This window comes from Larus michahellis, chromosome 1 (assembly GCF_964199755.1).
Source record: "Larus michahellis chromosome 1, bLarMic1.1, whole genome shotgun sequence".
Taxonomy (NCBI): Eukaryota; Metazoa; Chordata; class Aves; order Charadriiformes; family Laridae; genus Larus; species Larus michahellis.
The window spans coordinates 107612199-107626927 of NC_133896.1; the positions used below are offsets into that span (position 1 = coordinate 107612199).

The 14729-nt window shown below is 42.0% G+C and overlaps 1 protein-coding gene across 5 annotated transcripts in view; it reads left to right on the forward strand.

Moving 5' to 3' along the window:
* Window positions 1–4661, forward strand: part of LOC141747928 (cell surface glycoprotein CD200 receptor 1-B-like) — a 40342-nt gene extending 35681 nt beyond the window's left edge. For 4 of the 5 annotated variants that reach the window (XM_074599009.1, XM_074598998.1, XM_074599018.1 and 1 more), the window contains one exon: window positions 88–4661. In XM_074599009.1, coding sequence (XP_074455110.1) covers window positions 88–204 — 117 coding nt within the window. In that variant the 3' untranslated portion in view covers window positions 205–4661. The remainder of the gene's footprint in view (window positions 1–87) is intronic. The other variant, XM_074599034.1, reaches the window with a different exon arrangement.
* Window positions 4662–14729: the final 10068 nt, after the last annotated feature.

The following is a 14729-nucleotide window of genomic DNA, read 5'->3' on the forward strand; positions in this document are numbered from 1 at the left end:
TGTTTTTTGTTTGGACTCTATAGGTGTGGTGATTCCACAAAATTCTACAATGTAATATAATGGTACGTGTTTTTCTTTATATTGCAGACTAAGAACTTCAGGTCCACACCGTCACGTAAGAAAAGAGAAGTCATCAAGCCTCCTGTCTTATCAGAGTGTATCTATCAGAACTACAATCCAAGAATGATATATATGAACTATTAACAGTGTAGGCACAAGCAGTTTAATACCAGCTTAGCTACTAATGACAGTTACTTGAACTTGTACTTCAACTAACAAATCTCAGACCTTGCCGTACAGCAGGCCAACAGAACACTCAAAACTGCCCCACAAAAGCCTTTGTCTTTCCTGACTGAAGACAGTGGGGGAAAGCAACCTGTTTTAGTAAATTATTTCTCTCTTTCTCTAAAGATCAGCTCTTGAAGCATTTGAAATTTTTAAAGACCGAGCTGGGGAAATACATATCTGAATTCTGTTTGAAAATGGACTCTGAAGTATGTGCTGTTTTCCCTCAAATCAATAATTGACATATTTCTTTGCCACAGTAACAGACTGTTGGTGAATATGTAGAACTTCTTCCCATTTTCACAACTGCATTATCTTTGCGATTTTGTGGTGGAAACCAGGAAGTTACACAGGGGACCCCAAAACGCAGAAGTTTAAAGAAATGCATCCAGCAGAAATGCAGAAATAAAAGAGGGTTTTCTTTCTGAGTAGATAATTACATGTGGCAGATGACAATGTGGTATTTGTCACTTTGTTTACTTTTTATTTTTTTAATGTATTTCTTTTTCAGTTAAACTTTCAGTTTGCATTGATAATGGAAGAAAAAAAAAAGCCAAATTGAAATTTTACTTGATATGGAAATGAGAAATAGCAATGGGCAATTTTCTAAGATTCATTTTAAAGTAAATGTGCAAATACGCAAATATTTACCTAAATGATTCCTGGGGCTATATGGGTAAATGTTTATTGACTAGTTTCTTAGAAGCTGAGATCACAGCATGGTTTTACTGAGAACAGAAGTGTTAAGTTGTGAAAAATGCAGGTGGTGTGCTTGTTTAAAACAAAAAAACCCAACCCTAACCAAATAATTTATTTCTTCTCATGCTCATCCCCCCAAGATGAACACCCCTCCGACACCCTCCCACCCCAATTGGTTGTTAATTGCAGTTTTCATTCGTCAGATTTGTCAAACCTTCCAAACACTAATGCAGCAGTAAGTATACTCAAATGTGTGTTTTGAATGCCCCTTGCCTGCTCCTTGCTGGAGGAAGTCATCTCTGCGCCTGCAGCGTTCTTAGGCGTGAGGATCTCCCAAGTGCCTTCTGATTGCACTTCACTCTATCACTTCTAAATAGACATGGGTGGTGGGCATCTACTGACATCACTCCAGCCTTTCATTTTCATCAGGAAGGCGTAAAGAGCGACTCTCTGCCTTAATGAAAAGTACCTACAGAAGGCAGTCCATTCGCGCCTGCCGGGTAACTGAGCAGAGCCTTTCTTGTGGTGTTCCATGTCAGTGATGGGTCACTATCTCAGAGCTGTGTACTTCATGTCCTCCGTGGGGAAGAAGACGCACCATTCCACGCATACAGCCTCTGAGAGAAATAAGTAACAGATAGCTCAGAATTAGCGAAAGCAGGTTTTCAGTGATTCTGGCTAGGAAAAAGTGTTTTGTAGCTCTAGTGAAATCCACAGCAGTGCCTTGGTCTAAGAAGTGGTTTCCCAGTTCTGCTGGCCCACAGCTGGCAGTGGTGGGCATGACCCAGCATCCTTTTTTTGTTCTCCCTGTCAACTGGGACCTTTCACAGTCACAGTGCTGTCGAGGAGTCGGTTGTGACTGGAAGCCTCTGAAATAGGGGAATCTCTTTGTTTCTTAGGGAACTGCCCAGTTGGGTCTATACCTGGGCTCCTAGCCTGGTGTCGCTCATTGTGACAAGTGAGCATGGATCATTCCTGTGGACAACTACAGCAATTTGGGTCTGTCTTACTCAGAAGCTGGACCATTGCAGCCAGACCGAAGGATGACATGGCTGTCAAAATGAAGGGAGTTAGGCTGTGGAGCAGTCTGCTTTTGGCAGTCATGGTGCACTGTGTTGTGACTTTTAGGGTGCAAAGCAAGAACTTCTCATAATTCCTTTGCACCAAGTGAAATGTTGAAGAGTAAGATCAAATGCAGACAGGCAGGGAAGATGATAGTGTGGCAGGTAGGACCCTCTGCAGAAAAATCACTGTGATAATTAGACGTGGCTGAAAAGCCTGGCTTCTGTGCTCGTGATTTTATTTTACCCTTTAATTTGTAGTTGGTGGAATTGGTCCAGATGCCTGCAATGTGTCAGCATTTCCTAGAAATTCTGAGGAGCTTTTGTTTGATGTGCTGAAACAAGGTGCTCTGGCAATGAGATAGGTCCCTTTGTGCTGCAGGTACTCAGGGCCCTCCTGGCAGTTCCACAGCTCTTAACAGCCACGTTGGACCATGATTTGCCTGATTTCTTATTTCAAGAGCAAGTCCTGCTGCAACCTCTCAGAAAATGAGCTGAAAGCGTTGTAGCCTAGTCAGACTTTGATCATCACCTGTTTACTGCCAATAAAAAGCTCGAGTTATCAACCCACAGCTCAGGCAAACCCACATGTTGCAGGCACTGAAAGCCCTCAGCTGCCTAATTGTTGTATCTCCCTCCTGCAATAAAATTGGCCCTTATGCTTTTCAAGCTCGTTGTATATGATTAATAAAACTTACTAGGCCAAAGAGAATAATGTGGCTGGTGGGGGGTGCTTGTAAGAAAGGCTGGGACATGAATAATGTTTCTAGGCAGAACAAAATAATTGAACAAGCTCAGTTAATTTTCTGCTCATCTTTTGTATGCGTTATAATACCGGCACAAGTGGTAGGTAGTTTCAGATACAAAGTCTGCTGCTTTTTCAGCTATCTCTAATTCACTGGAGCTTTGGACCACAGGAGTATGTATTACATCCAAGCTGCCGACAGGTGATAACTATTCTAGTGGGCCTGTCAGCTCTGCTAACAGCACCGCCTTTGAAAGGAGGAAGATGAGATGAGGCAAGCAGAGGGCCCGTGCCTAGGCTGGGAAAGGCAGCTGGTGCTTGGGATGAGACACAGAGATCTGCAAGTTGAATGACTCTGTATGGAAGCAGAGAGAGGAAAATGGGAGAGACTGGAAAAAAGGGGGTTGACAGAGGAGAATGATAAGACTGAGAGAGCGAGGATGATGTTGGGTTGATGCAGCTTAATACTTAATAGTGTGATGAATTACTTTTTCCATTCTCACTGCCTGTCAGTGGGTACCTTAACTGCTGATCGTGAGTGGTGAGGGATGGGCTTTTGTCTTATAGGAGGCTCTCTGCACTCTTATTTCATGGTGGGTGGGAAACTAGGCATGGGCTTTGATGGTTCCCCCTCTGCCTGCCATCACCAAAGAGCGGTGTGCATCGTGCCTCTTGGTCTTATGAGCTGCACACCAAAGGCCTAAAAGCCATGGGACGCACACCTCAGGGGAGCGAGGGGAAGGAGGGAAGGGCCTGCCACTGCTGCAGTGGCTCACCGGCGGTTTATCTCCTCCTCGGTCAGAAAGGCTTGAGCTGGGCTTGCAGCCAGCTCCACCCCTGCCAACTCCCTCCCTCCCAGAAGCAGGGACCAGTGTGCAGCAATGCCCGGCCGCTGGGCCAGTGTGGCAGGGTGGGGGCGAGAGCCCTCCCCACGCTTGCCCAAGAGCTGCCGCGGGGGCTGTAGCTGCTAGCTCCTGCCCGAGCTGTGTTCTCCTGGGCTGCCTGATGTGAGAAACTGCCCGTTTCCCGCCTGGATTTAATTTCGCACTTCATCTGTTGAGTGTTTTGAGAATGAGAAGGAAAACACTTAAATATTTTCTGTCATGCTGATTTTGTAATGGGATAGGCATCTTGGTGTAATCCAAAGAATAACCCAAATTGTGTATTTTGTCTCTTGTAGGAATTCGGTCTGGAAAATAACCAACTTGAGAATGTTTTTATGACTATATTTACCATGCTTTCTTCCTGAATTGCAAGAACAATTTTGATGATCTTATACTGATTTTATTTGCACCGAAAGCAAACTTAAGCAAGGCAAATGTTTTAGCTTGCAAACTTCCACATACTTTTCTGTGGCCTTGTCAAAATGGCTAGGAGAATCCTGACTGTTGATTGAATAATCATTGTGAGAGAGACACTGAAGGGTGATGGGTACTGGAGTAAGCTATTCGTACACTCTGACAGAAAAAATAAGTAATAATAATAATAATAATAATAAAAAAGGCTTAGAGTGTGAGTTCTTGCTCCAGGGCTGTTGCAACAGCTCTGCCTTGCCACTGCTGTTTCAGACTGACTATTTAGTGAAATGCACAGTTGATTGAATGTCACTTGTGCTTTTTGGCACTAGATGTGGACAGCAGGTAGAGGGAGGTGATTCTACTCCGCTCTTGCAAGACCCCACCTGGAGTACTGTGTCCAGCTCTGGAGTCCTTAGCAGAGGACATGTTGGAATGGATACAGAGGAAGGCCATGAAGATGATGAGAGGGCTGGAGCACCTCTCCTATAAGGACAGGCTGAGAGAGTTGGCGTTGTTCGGCCTGGAGAAGAGAAGGCTCCAAGGAGACCTTATAGCAGCTTTCCACTATCTAAAGGGGCCTACAGGAGAGACAGGGAGGGACTCTTTATCAGGGAGTGTAGAGGATGAGGGGTAATGGTTTTAAACTGAAAGAGGGGAGATTTAGATGAGATACCAGGAAGAAATTCTTTATTGTGAGGGTGGTGAGACCAGAGCTGTTGTGGATGCCCCATCCCTGTAAGTGTTCAAGGCCAGGCTGGATGGGACTTTGAGCAGCCTGGTCTACTGGGAGGTGTCCCTGCCCATGGCAGGGGGGTTGGAACTAGATGATCTTTAAGGTCTCTTCCAACCCAAACCATTCTATGATTCCATGTGATTATAGATGAGAATGCTCCTCTTTATTGTGTGGACTTTCACTCATAATGTTTATAGGGCATTCTTGGCAATAGTCATGATTTCTGCTTTCTGATTAACCTATGAGCAATTTATCTTCTGGCAACAGAGGTGTTGCAATGCTGCCGAACAGTTCTTTTTATTCCCTTTCTGTTCACTGAATATGCAAAAAAAAAAGAATAGTTGACAAAGTTATGTTTAGAATCCCATAAATTAGAATGTAAATTCAGATTATGAACAAGATTTGTTTAAAATCCCAATTTTCAACACCAGGATTGAAATGAAGACAATAAATAATTTTCCTGTAGACTTTGGAAATGGGGAAAATGTCTTAAGAGTATTTGCCCGTTCAGTGAAAACCTTCATTTCCTAAGTTGGTATTTCTTTCAGCTGTATTTTTTGGTTTAGCCTTCTTGGCATCATTTGTCATAGCTTTCCTTCTCTGATGAGAAAATAATACTTTCCTTGGTTCTCCTGTAATAACTATAACACCTGTGGAATATTGTCCTGCTGGTTTTGATGTCTTCGTGACTTGGTCTTTTTGCTTTTGTGAAGTCTTTTTTGTTATTGTTAACTTGTCCTCAGCTACTTGACTTTGTGTCCACAATGTGTATGCAACTTCCATGTGCTGGAGGCAGTGAAAAGCTCATGATTTAACCAAGCAGGACTTCTACTACATTGCCTATCACTTCTCTGTCCTGGAATAGTTTGTGTTTGTGCTCTTAATGGTGCTTCTTTAATCAATTACCCACTTTTCTTTTCTCTTTATTCCTTAAAGTTGTCTCCCTAATGTTCTCATGCACTAGTTTTCTCAGTTTATTGATTTTTATCTTCTCTAAGTATTTCATTATCCACTTTTCTTTCCTTCTCTTTTTGGCATCAAATACAATTGCATTCTCCATTCAATTGCTGTAGTAGGAGCCACATCCTCTCTATGATTTTTTTTTTTTCTTTATAAGATGTTTTTCTGGAGGGGGAAACAAAGGTTTCAAATAGTGACTTGTTTTGAAATTTTCTACTGCTTTTCACTAAACTTCTCCTTGGAGGCATACTTACTCCAGGTGCCCTTGACTTATTTTTTTTTGGCTAATACATAATAGAAAGTTAGTCACTCTTAACTATAAACCACTTCTGTGCTCCAGCTTCTGCAAATCTAAGCTCACCTACCAAATCTAAATGCATAATATGCAGCATTTTATTTGTCCTCGGGTGACAACTCTCTTGCATGATTATGCAAAAACCTCACAGACAGTTTATTTTTTTCCTCTGTAGTTTGCATGGTCTTGTACCACTCACAGCGATAGACATCCAGCCTAGAGAAGCAAAGCAGGCATTTATCAGTGAGGCTTTTCAAACAATCTTAGTTATCAGTGATTTTAACTAGGTCGGACACAATAACAAAATATCTCTGATACAATGTCATGCTTTCTCTGAATGGGATTATACCTATGTCTGACTCATACATTAATAACACTGTATATAACCAAGAAGTTGTGGACTGAGCTCCACTGTAGAAAATAGATGCTATTTCACCTGATTGATCATAATAAGCAATATTTTCAGAGAAAGAGGAGAACCACAGGCTCCTTGTGCATTTGCAAAAGTAAAACTTTCCCCCAAGAAGAGCAGAAAAAAGAGCATAAGGAGGCTTTTTGCTCTACTTCCTCCAGATTCTGTGTCTTGTCATTATCAAGCTATCACTACATCTGCTGCTGGGTTTCCCGGGTATTTTCTAGTGTTTTGACGTTATTAAATCAACTGTCACAGGGTTTAGCACACAGTACTCGGGCAAGCCTCTTGGACTTCCTTGTTCAGACTGGGGCTAGTCTGAGTTGGCCTCTGTTTTGACTCCTGATTCCTGCTCTCTTATTTTTCTGTGAAGGCTTATGTTGTTCTCTACCTCCCATGCTACTGATGCAGGCTCCCATGCCTTGACAATATTTAACCTGGTGCCTGGCACAGAGAGCTCTGGAACAGCCTGAGATAAGGAATAATCTCTTGCTGCATGAGAAGGAATGCAACAGATTATTCCTTTAATTGGGATCTGTTTTGGATATCTGACCTGAGTCTCACCAACTGCATTCGATATCCTTGGTGAAAAACGTCTTCAAAAGCCTGAGTAGCTTTCATCAGCCTGAGTAGGCTGGTAATTTGCCTCACAGTCGCAGAGGTTGCTCCCAACCTCTGCATCTTTCTCCTTATCTTATCCCAGGAAGCTTCTGCGAGAACTGTTCAAGTCTCTTAACTGCTATATTCCTCCAGGCAAAACTTCCCATCCCCCTGTCTTCTCTTTGAAAAAGAAATGGTACCCAGGCCCTCTCTCAAAGCATCTTGCTTGCAGATAAACCTAAGAATTTAGGGACTGCCTAGATGGGGTGTACGGTGCTACAGAACAGTCATAGGACTAGCTCAACTTGAAGAGTATCTCCATAGCTCTTCAAAAGTAGGCTGATCATTTCCATTCATTCTGTTCTCTCAGCTGACAATAAGTACTGCTGAGCAAGCAAAGGTAAGTGCTTTTTGGATTGATTTTTGCTGACTGCTGCCACAGTCCAAAAGAGTTTATATGCCATACTCTAGTGTTTATATCTAGCTGTGCTTATATTTTGGATTTCCATTTATGCGTATGAAAGAGAAACCATGGACAAACCCTCTGAAATCCTCTCTATCTTATATTTGTTATCTCTGAAGTACACAACCCCCTCATCTGTGCAAAACAAGTGGCCACGTGCAGAACAGTATGCTTAGTACATAAATGTCTTGCTTGTACTCGCTTCATCTCTTGTGTGAGAGAGGAGTATTGTGGGGAAAAAAAGATGAGTGAGCCAGCTACTGAAAAGCTCTGGCCTGGCTGCTTCCCTTTATCTTCAACTTGCTTGAAATATTCAAATCAGGAAGATTAGAATCAAATAACAGCAGTCAGTTAGGGTTGCCTCCTTAATCAGGCAAGTTAGTGCCTGCAGAGCTATGATACCTTCATGAGCACTGCCTGCCTCCAGGTTGTAATCTCTACCACCTGCACCTACTGTCACATTCTTTATCATTGTCATTCTTGTGTAATCAACAGTGGTTGCCTATGTCATGGTGCTATATATAGCAAAAATAAAAATGCACAACACAAATATGCAAAATATTTATGCATATGTACATTTCTTTGTGCATGTGAAGCTCTGAATATATACAGAAAAAGTTATGTTTTTTTCTTGAGAAATTAATTTCTTAATTCTTTCCCATCAGCAGAACATCTCATTATATACAAATGTTGTGAAAGACCTTATTAGACAGATAGACACATGAGGGATAAAATTAAAAGTTGCTGTGGAAACCATAACCTGAAATAAGTCTTTCTTTTGTGCACTCAAAATCCCAGTCTTTGTCTTCTATTAGAATACTGTTTGCATATAATTTCCTTCTTTAGGAAAAAGAATCTGAATTGCTGATACACAAATGGAAATCCCATCTGACTGACTGTAAAGTGCCTCTCAGACTAATGGAATTTTTTTTTCCTTTCCTTTGAGTATTTTAAGCCTCTCTCTTGTCCTGGTATCAGTCTGGTGTAAGGCAGAAAAAAATTTAATCCCTGGTGGTCATTACTGCCCTTCTATGACCAGCTGTAGCAGTTTGTTGGAACTGTTGATATTTTTGCCTTCACTGGAGTTAATTCTGATGTAGGAAACATCTTGGGGTAGGGACAGAGGAGGGAAGAGGAAAGACTAAAGAAGATGCTAAGGCATGGAGGAAATGTTTTGCTAAACACAAAACATTCTTTAGCTCTCAGCTGCAGCTGTCATCATCCCTCCATAGCACATTCTTAGAAAATCACATTTCAAATATGGCTTGTCAAATCAGCAAAAAGCGACTTGAGCTCTGTATGTATCAAACACTTTGGTACAGAGAGGCTTGATCACACTAAAGCTGGCGTCCATGTTCTATCCTTGAGATTCTTCTGTAGCTGTTATTTTCTGTAGTCATCTGTTGGCAGATGCATTTGCATAGTGTTAGCCTGGGTGAGGAATGTGCTTTTGAAAAGAAACTCCCGATGGTCCATGCTTACTGTGCTGGGTTCATATTGTCAAGCAGCCTTGGAGCACACCAAAAACACTGCATCTTTTCTGATGGAGCTAAAGCAGAATATGCACCCTGGGGGTACACCTAATGCTCTCCAGCTGCTAACGGGCGTTCAGTTCACAGGATCAGACTGTGATTAGCCCAAAATAAAATCCCCCCAACCCATGCTGTGCTCTGTCAAACCACTCCCGCTGAGCTACACAGCTGATGAGATAAACATAGCTTTTGTTAAACAAGCTCTTCCTGCAGTGTGATTTATTTTTTTTTTAATCTGTTTTATATGCAAGAAATAACTTGAGCATCAGCTCCAAGAAGGCACTGAAAAATGCCGATTTGCAGCATCAACACACATTTGTGTATTGATGTCTCTTGATGATTACACAAACAATGTGCATGGAATAGATGGGGCCAAATATTGAGTATGCTCCTGTCATGTCTCCTGTATTTGTCTAGGAAAAAGCATTACAGACCGATTCTTCTGGTGACCTGCTAACCCTGGATTGCTCGGCAAGAAAACATAGGAGCCATGGCTGCACTCAGGCATTGTTGCCAGCTAAGCCTCATGTTTTCTTCACAAATGCTGAAATACCACAGAGAATGATGTAATGTCAATCTGTACAATTATTTGCAAATGCATGAATCCCGTTTAACTTATTCAGTAGTTATGTATAAAAAAAAACCCCAAATGGCACAGACTTTGTACTGTTATCGCACAACAGCTTGCATTTAAAAAGCCATTGTGCTTAAGTGCAAATTGAGAATTAGCATATCTGCAAAAAAAAAAAAAATGCAAAAAGCCAAATGCTTAGAATACATCTACTAGATACAATGTCAAGACCAGTCCCAGCTCTGGAGTTCACACTCAGCAAACATTTTATATACAGGCACTATCTGACAGGCAGAGAATTTTTTTGCCCTTCTAGTTTTAGTGCCATCAATGTAGAGCTCAGCCCTGGTGGAATTTGGTTGAATTTGCTCTGAACCAATACATGAATGCCTCTACGCTGCCTTAGAATTTGAATAAGGAGTCGGCTGTGAAGCAAGCTAGCCCAGACATTGTGAAATCCATCTCTTTTTTTAGGAATACAGGAGAAGTGACATCTTGGAGATGGCTCTGGACTGTTCTAACTTTCATATTTTACAGGATGATTCAGAATTGCAATACTAGACAAGGACATTTTTATTTCAAAGATGAATACTGGGTGATTCTTTACAAGTTTCACCTCAATTTGTTTAAGAAGGATTATGGAATGTTTCTCTCTGCCAGCATAGTTGGCCTGCATTAAATGAGCTGTACATTCCTAGTGGATTGGTGTCCATGCCACGGAAAACAGCTTCTACATTGGCATCTTTGTGATGGGTCTTTGCAGAGGCGGACAGTGAATGAGTATGGAGGAATCTAGTGCATTTCCCTGCTGTGTAGCTAGTGCTAGACCGAGGAAACTCGCCTGTCCTTGTGATCTCAGCAATACATAGGACAGTTTCTTTCCACAGGGCTCTTATCAAGGCCCTTTTCCTGAGCTCCGCATTTTTGTTTTGATAAAAAATGTTATTTGTTTGTTGCAGGATAACAGCCAATGAATGGAGAGCCAGAAAGTGTTCTGCTTTAGTTTAATTTTTGTATATGTATGTTATCTGCCATCTGAAACATATGAGCAAACAACCCCTGTCCCAGTATCTTGATAAGAGTGGCAGAAAGCTACCATCCTGAGGTCCTATTTCGGCTTTGCTCACTTAGCTTTCACCTCTGACAGGAATAATCCATCTGTAGCTTAGTGGGATTTTTGGCTGCATTGCATACTGTCTGCTTTAGCTGCAGTTTGTGATTTACCGAGGGTGCTTGGGATTGTGTGTACTAAGTAGGCTAGATCCTCATAGCTGAGCATTCACAAGTAGCTACGTGACTTTGTTCACGAATAATTTATTGCTGAGTTACTTGCTGCATCGTAAGAAAAAATCCTAACATCCACGTTGAGTTAGAGGAAATATAAATAAAGTCTAGGAATAATTTAGGTTGGAAAGGACTTCTGGGCGTCAACTGGGCCAGATCCCTGCTCAAAGCAGGACTAACTTCAATGCTGTATCCTGTCTTGAACAGTGGCCAGCAGCAGAGAAGAGAAAAAAAACATAGGAAAATACAGCTATCTTGCACTTTGAAAACCTTGCCTAGCTTTTTACAGCCAAGGATGTAGGACTTTGTGAGATGGAGGTTGCATTTGAATCATCTCTTAGTAGTCATTGATAAACCTGTCCTGCATAATGACTCCAATCTCTTAGCCCATTTTTTGGTTTTAATCTCCAAAATAAACTGCAGCAATGGGTTCTGCTAATTTAATTATGTTCTGTGAAAAAGTATACCTGCTTCTTAATAATTTACATAAAGGGAGGCTCCAGAATAGAGGAGAGTAAGTTCAGCTGAGTGAACAATCAAGGAAATGAAAAGACTTCCAGAGATATTAAAGACTGGAGGCAGAAGGTATAGGACACATATACTTGGAAGGTTTTTATGTTTTAAGTGCCTCCACTATGAGTAGTGAGACAGAAACCCTGTGGGTCAGGGTTAGGGTAGGTGGGGGCAGTGTGGTAAAATGCCAACGGCGAAGTGATAATATGGTGGAAAAGAGGCTACATGGACCTTCATCTCTGTACCTGGAAGTTAGGTGCCGAGAGGAGGAGGGATTACTGTGGTGGAGTTGAAGGCCTGTTCGCTTGCAAGAAGAAAACAATCAAGAAGCGGCAAGAGAAGCAGGAGTTAGTGGCAAAGATGAGCAAAGCAGCTGGCTCAGTCAGAAGACTGTTAGCAGATCAAGGCTTCAAGAGGGAAAACATCAATAGGGAGAAATATTAAATACTGAAGGAAAAAACCAAAACGAAAGAAAATAGCAGGCTGGTCAAGCTAGTTGGACAGCCAGGAAACAATGGGCTATTTGGTCCATGCCATCAGTGTCAACAGAGTTGGTGGCAGAGGGTATCCCAGCAGCACTGTGGATCTGTCCCAGGGAGATGCAGGGGATGATGCTGTCCCTTCTGCCCGCCTCTCCTTGGCCAGCAAAGGCCCTCGGATGCCTTATCAGGGTCATGAGCACAGTAGTGCTTAGCCTAAGAGTTCAAAAAAGTTCCTAACTGTCTTTTATGTGTGTTAGCTGATAAACAATTGCTTTACACTTCACAGTTATGTATGTTACTCTTTTTGCCTGCCCAAACAAACTGACCCAAAGGAGAGGCTGTAACAACATCTGCCCAGGATGAAGGACAGTAGGGAGAAAACGCTAGAGATTCCCACCTGCCCCCCAAAGGGCACATCTAGGAGCATGAATGACCCTTGTTGAGGAAAAACTGGTTAGGTTGTCATTAGTGAATGGGAGTATCATGGACTTGTAGCCCTGAGGAAGGACCTGGGACAGGGTGTTGAGGTTGAAAAAAATCCAGAAAGTCATAGGAAGGATCAGCAGTGGATCCTTCCCTATTAAGACAAGTGTCAGTGCCTGGAATGAATCAAAAATAACTGTGCCAGAATGATACTCAAAGAAGAGTATGTTCAGGTGATCTTTGGTAAAACACTTTGAGTCCTTGGAAGGAAGTGTGAAAGCCAGAAAAATTATTGCAAATTAGTACAGTCAGTACAAGGATTGTGGTTAGGAGGGAAAGCCATGCAAAGAAAACTCATCTGAGGATGGATAATGAAGACATAGCTTCCTGGGATCCCACTTAACAAGATTTATGAGAAAAGCTTTAAACTAAGAAATGAGGAAAATGGTTTGAGAGAGCAGTGAAATCCTTACAGCTGTTTTTATAATAAAAGGAGGAGAAAAAAGGAGTAACACTGCTGCTACTTGTAGTCAAGTTGGCAATATTGATAGTCAAATTATTTACTTTTACTAGAGTAAATAGCTAGAAAGTATGGGGTGAATAGGATACAACAGACATGCCTGTGTATTCACACCAGGCAAGTGCATTGCAGGTGATGTGCGGAGCCTGAAACTGAATATGATGTTGACTGCGTTGAGGTGGAATAGCAGCAGTGATTATTACATGACAAGGAACAATTATGTCCGAAATGCACTGTACAGAATTGATAGAAATAACAGTTTAAAGGTAGTGGAGGAGTAGAATCGTATTTTAAAGATGTTAATAAATTATAAAAAAAAAAGTCATAATGTGAATAAAGCAGATTAGTTATGATCAAAATCGTTCTAGGAAAGGATGTCAAAGGAGCCCCTGCTGGGATACACCGAGGAGTTGAATTTGGATATGAACAAAGAATTACTTAATGGTATTAGAGAGAGAAATACTCCTGAGATTTGTATCATGGGAAGTTTTAATTTCTCAGTCATTGAGACTGAAAACCATTAGCAGTCATAGGCTATGGGTGTGACAATTAAAAGATCTGTTTAACTGAGCAGTCAGTGAACCAACAGATGGTAATGCTACTTAAAATTTTGTTACTGTGACCAACATTAACAACTTAAAGGAGATGGATGTAGAAAAAAATCCCTTAAGTGAGCAAGTGAAGTTGATTTAGTTGGTGTGACCTGGAATGTGGGTCTGTGACTCTTAGTTTAGAACGGGAAAACCATGCACAACTGGAGGGAACTAGACGGTGAAGAACGGACTAGGAAGCTCAAGATTTCACTTTAAATGAAGCCTGGAATTTCGTTATATTAAAGATGTAAAGCTGTTGGGGACTTCTCTTCTAAAGCAAAGGAAACAATAGCCCCAGCCAGCTCTGGAAATAAGGGTAATTTCTCTTGAAATGGACATTAGGAACACACAGAGACCCTCCAATGACAGGGAAAAATGGTTAACTGACAAAGAGATCTGTCAAAAAGATCAAGAAGTTTGGGAGAAAAAGGGAATTGCCAGCAGCTGTGCTAAGGCTGGTCTTGCAAAATACCTTCAAATGCTAAGCAGTGGGCTCTCTCAGGTGGCATGCAAGAAGAGCTGTGGTGGGAACAGCACGCAGCTGAAGTCCTCCTCATGTCCCCATGGTTTGGGAAAGCCAGGGGACTCTACAGGGCTTGTGTTTGGAGTCATGCACAACCAGTGGTCTGTAAGTAGAAAAAGGCGTGGGGTAAGAACCATCCCAGAGAAATGCTTGGATTTTATTCTGTACCAAGGGGAGCGTTTTGGTCCAAGTTTGCTTTCAGCACATAGCAAAGTGGGCCAGCCCAGACACCTCTTTGCCCTGAGACAGCTGTTCAGGGCAGAAAGGGTAGGTGCAGTGAGGAGATTAGAGAAGTAATACTGATAATGTCTTTTAGTGCAAAGTATTGGGAAATTTTAATTATCAGCCTCGTAACTAGCTTGATGTGTAATGACTTCACATTCAGCAGGTGTTTGGGCAGAGAAGAAAATGAACAAATCTGTCTTTACACAAGGCAAATATTCAAGACAACTCCCATTATTTTTTGTGTGTCTGTTCCTTAGGAAGGGGGATAAATGCACACACCAAAGAACCCCACACACCTAAGGAGGATGTACACCTCCTCAAATCCTGCAGCGACTGTATCTGGATCAGAAAACAGCTGGCTGTGATGATGTGACAACAGTCATCTGGCATGCAGGTGGCCTTGCTTAACCCATTTCTGGGAGATCACACCCCTTCCTCGGGTGTGAGGAAGGTGTTGGTCTGGGGAGTCACCTTAGCCTAATCTTGAATAGACACAGTGGAAATTTAATTCT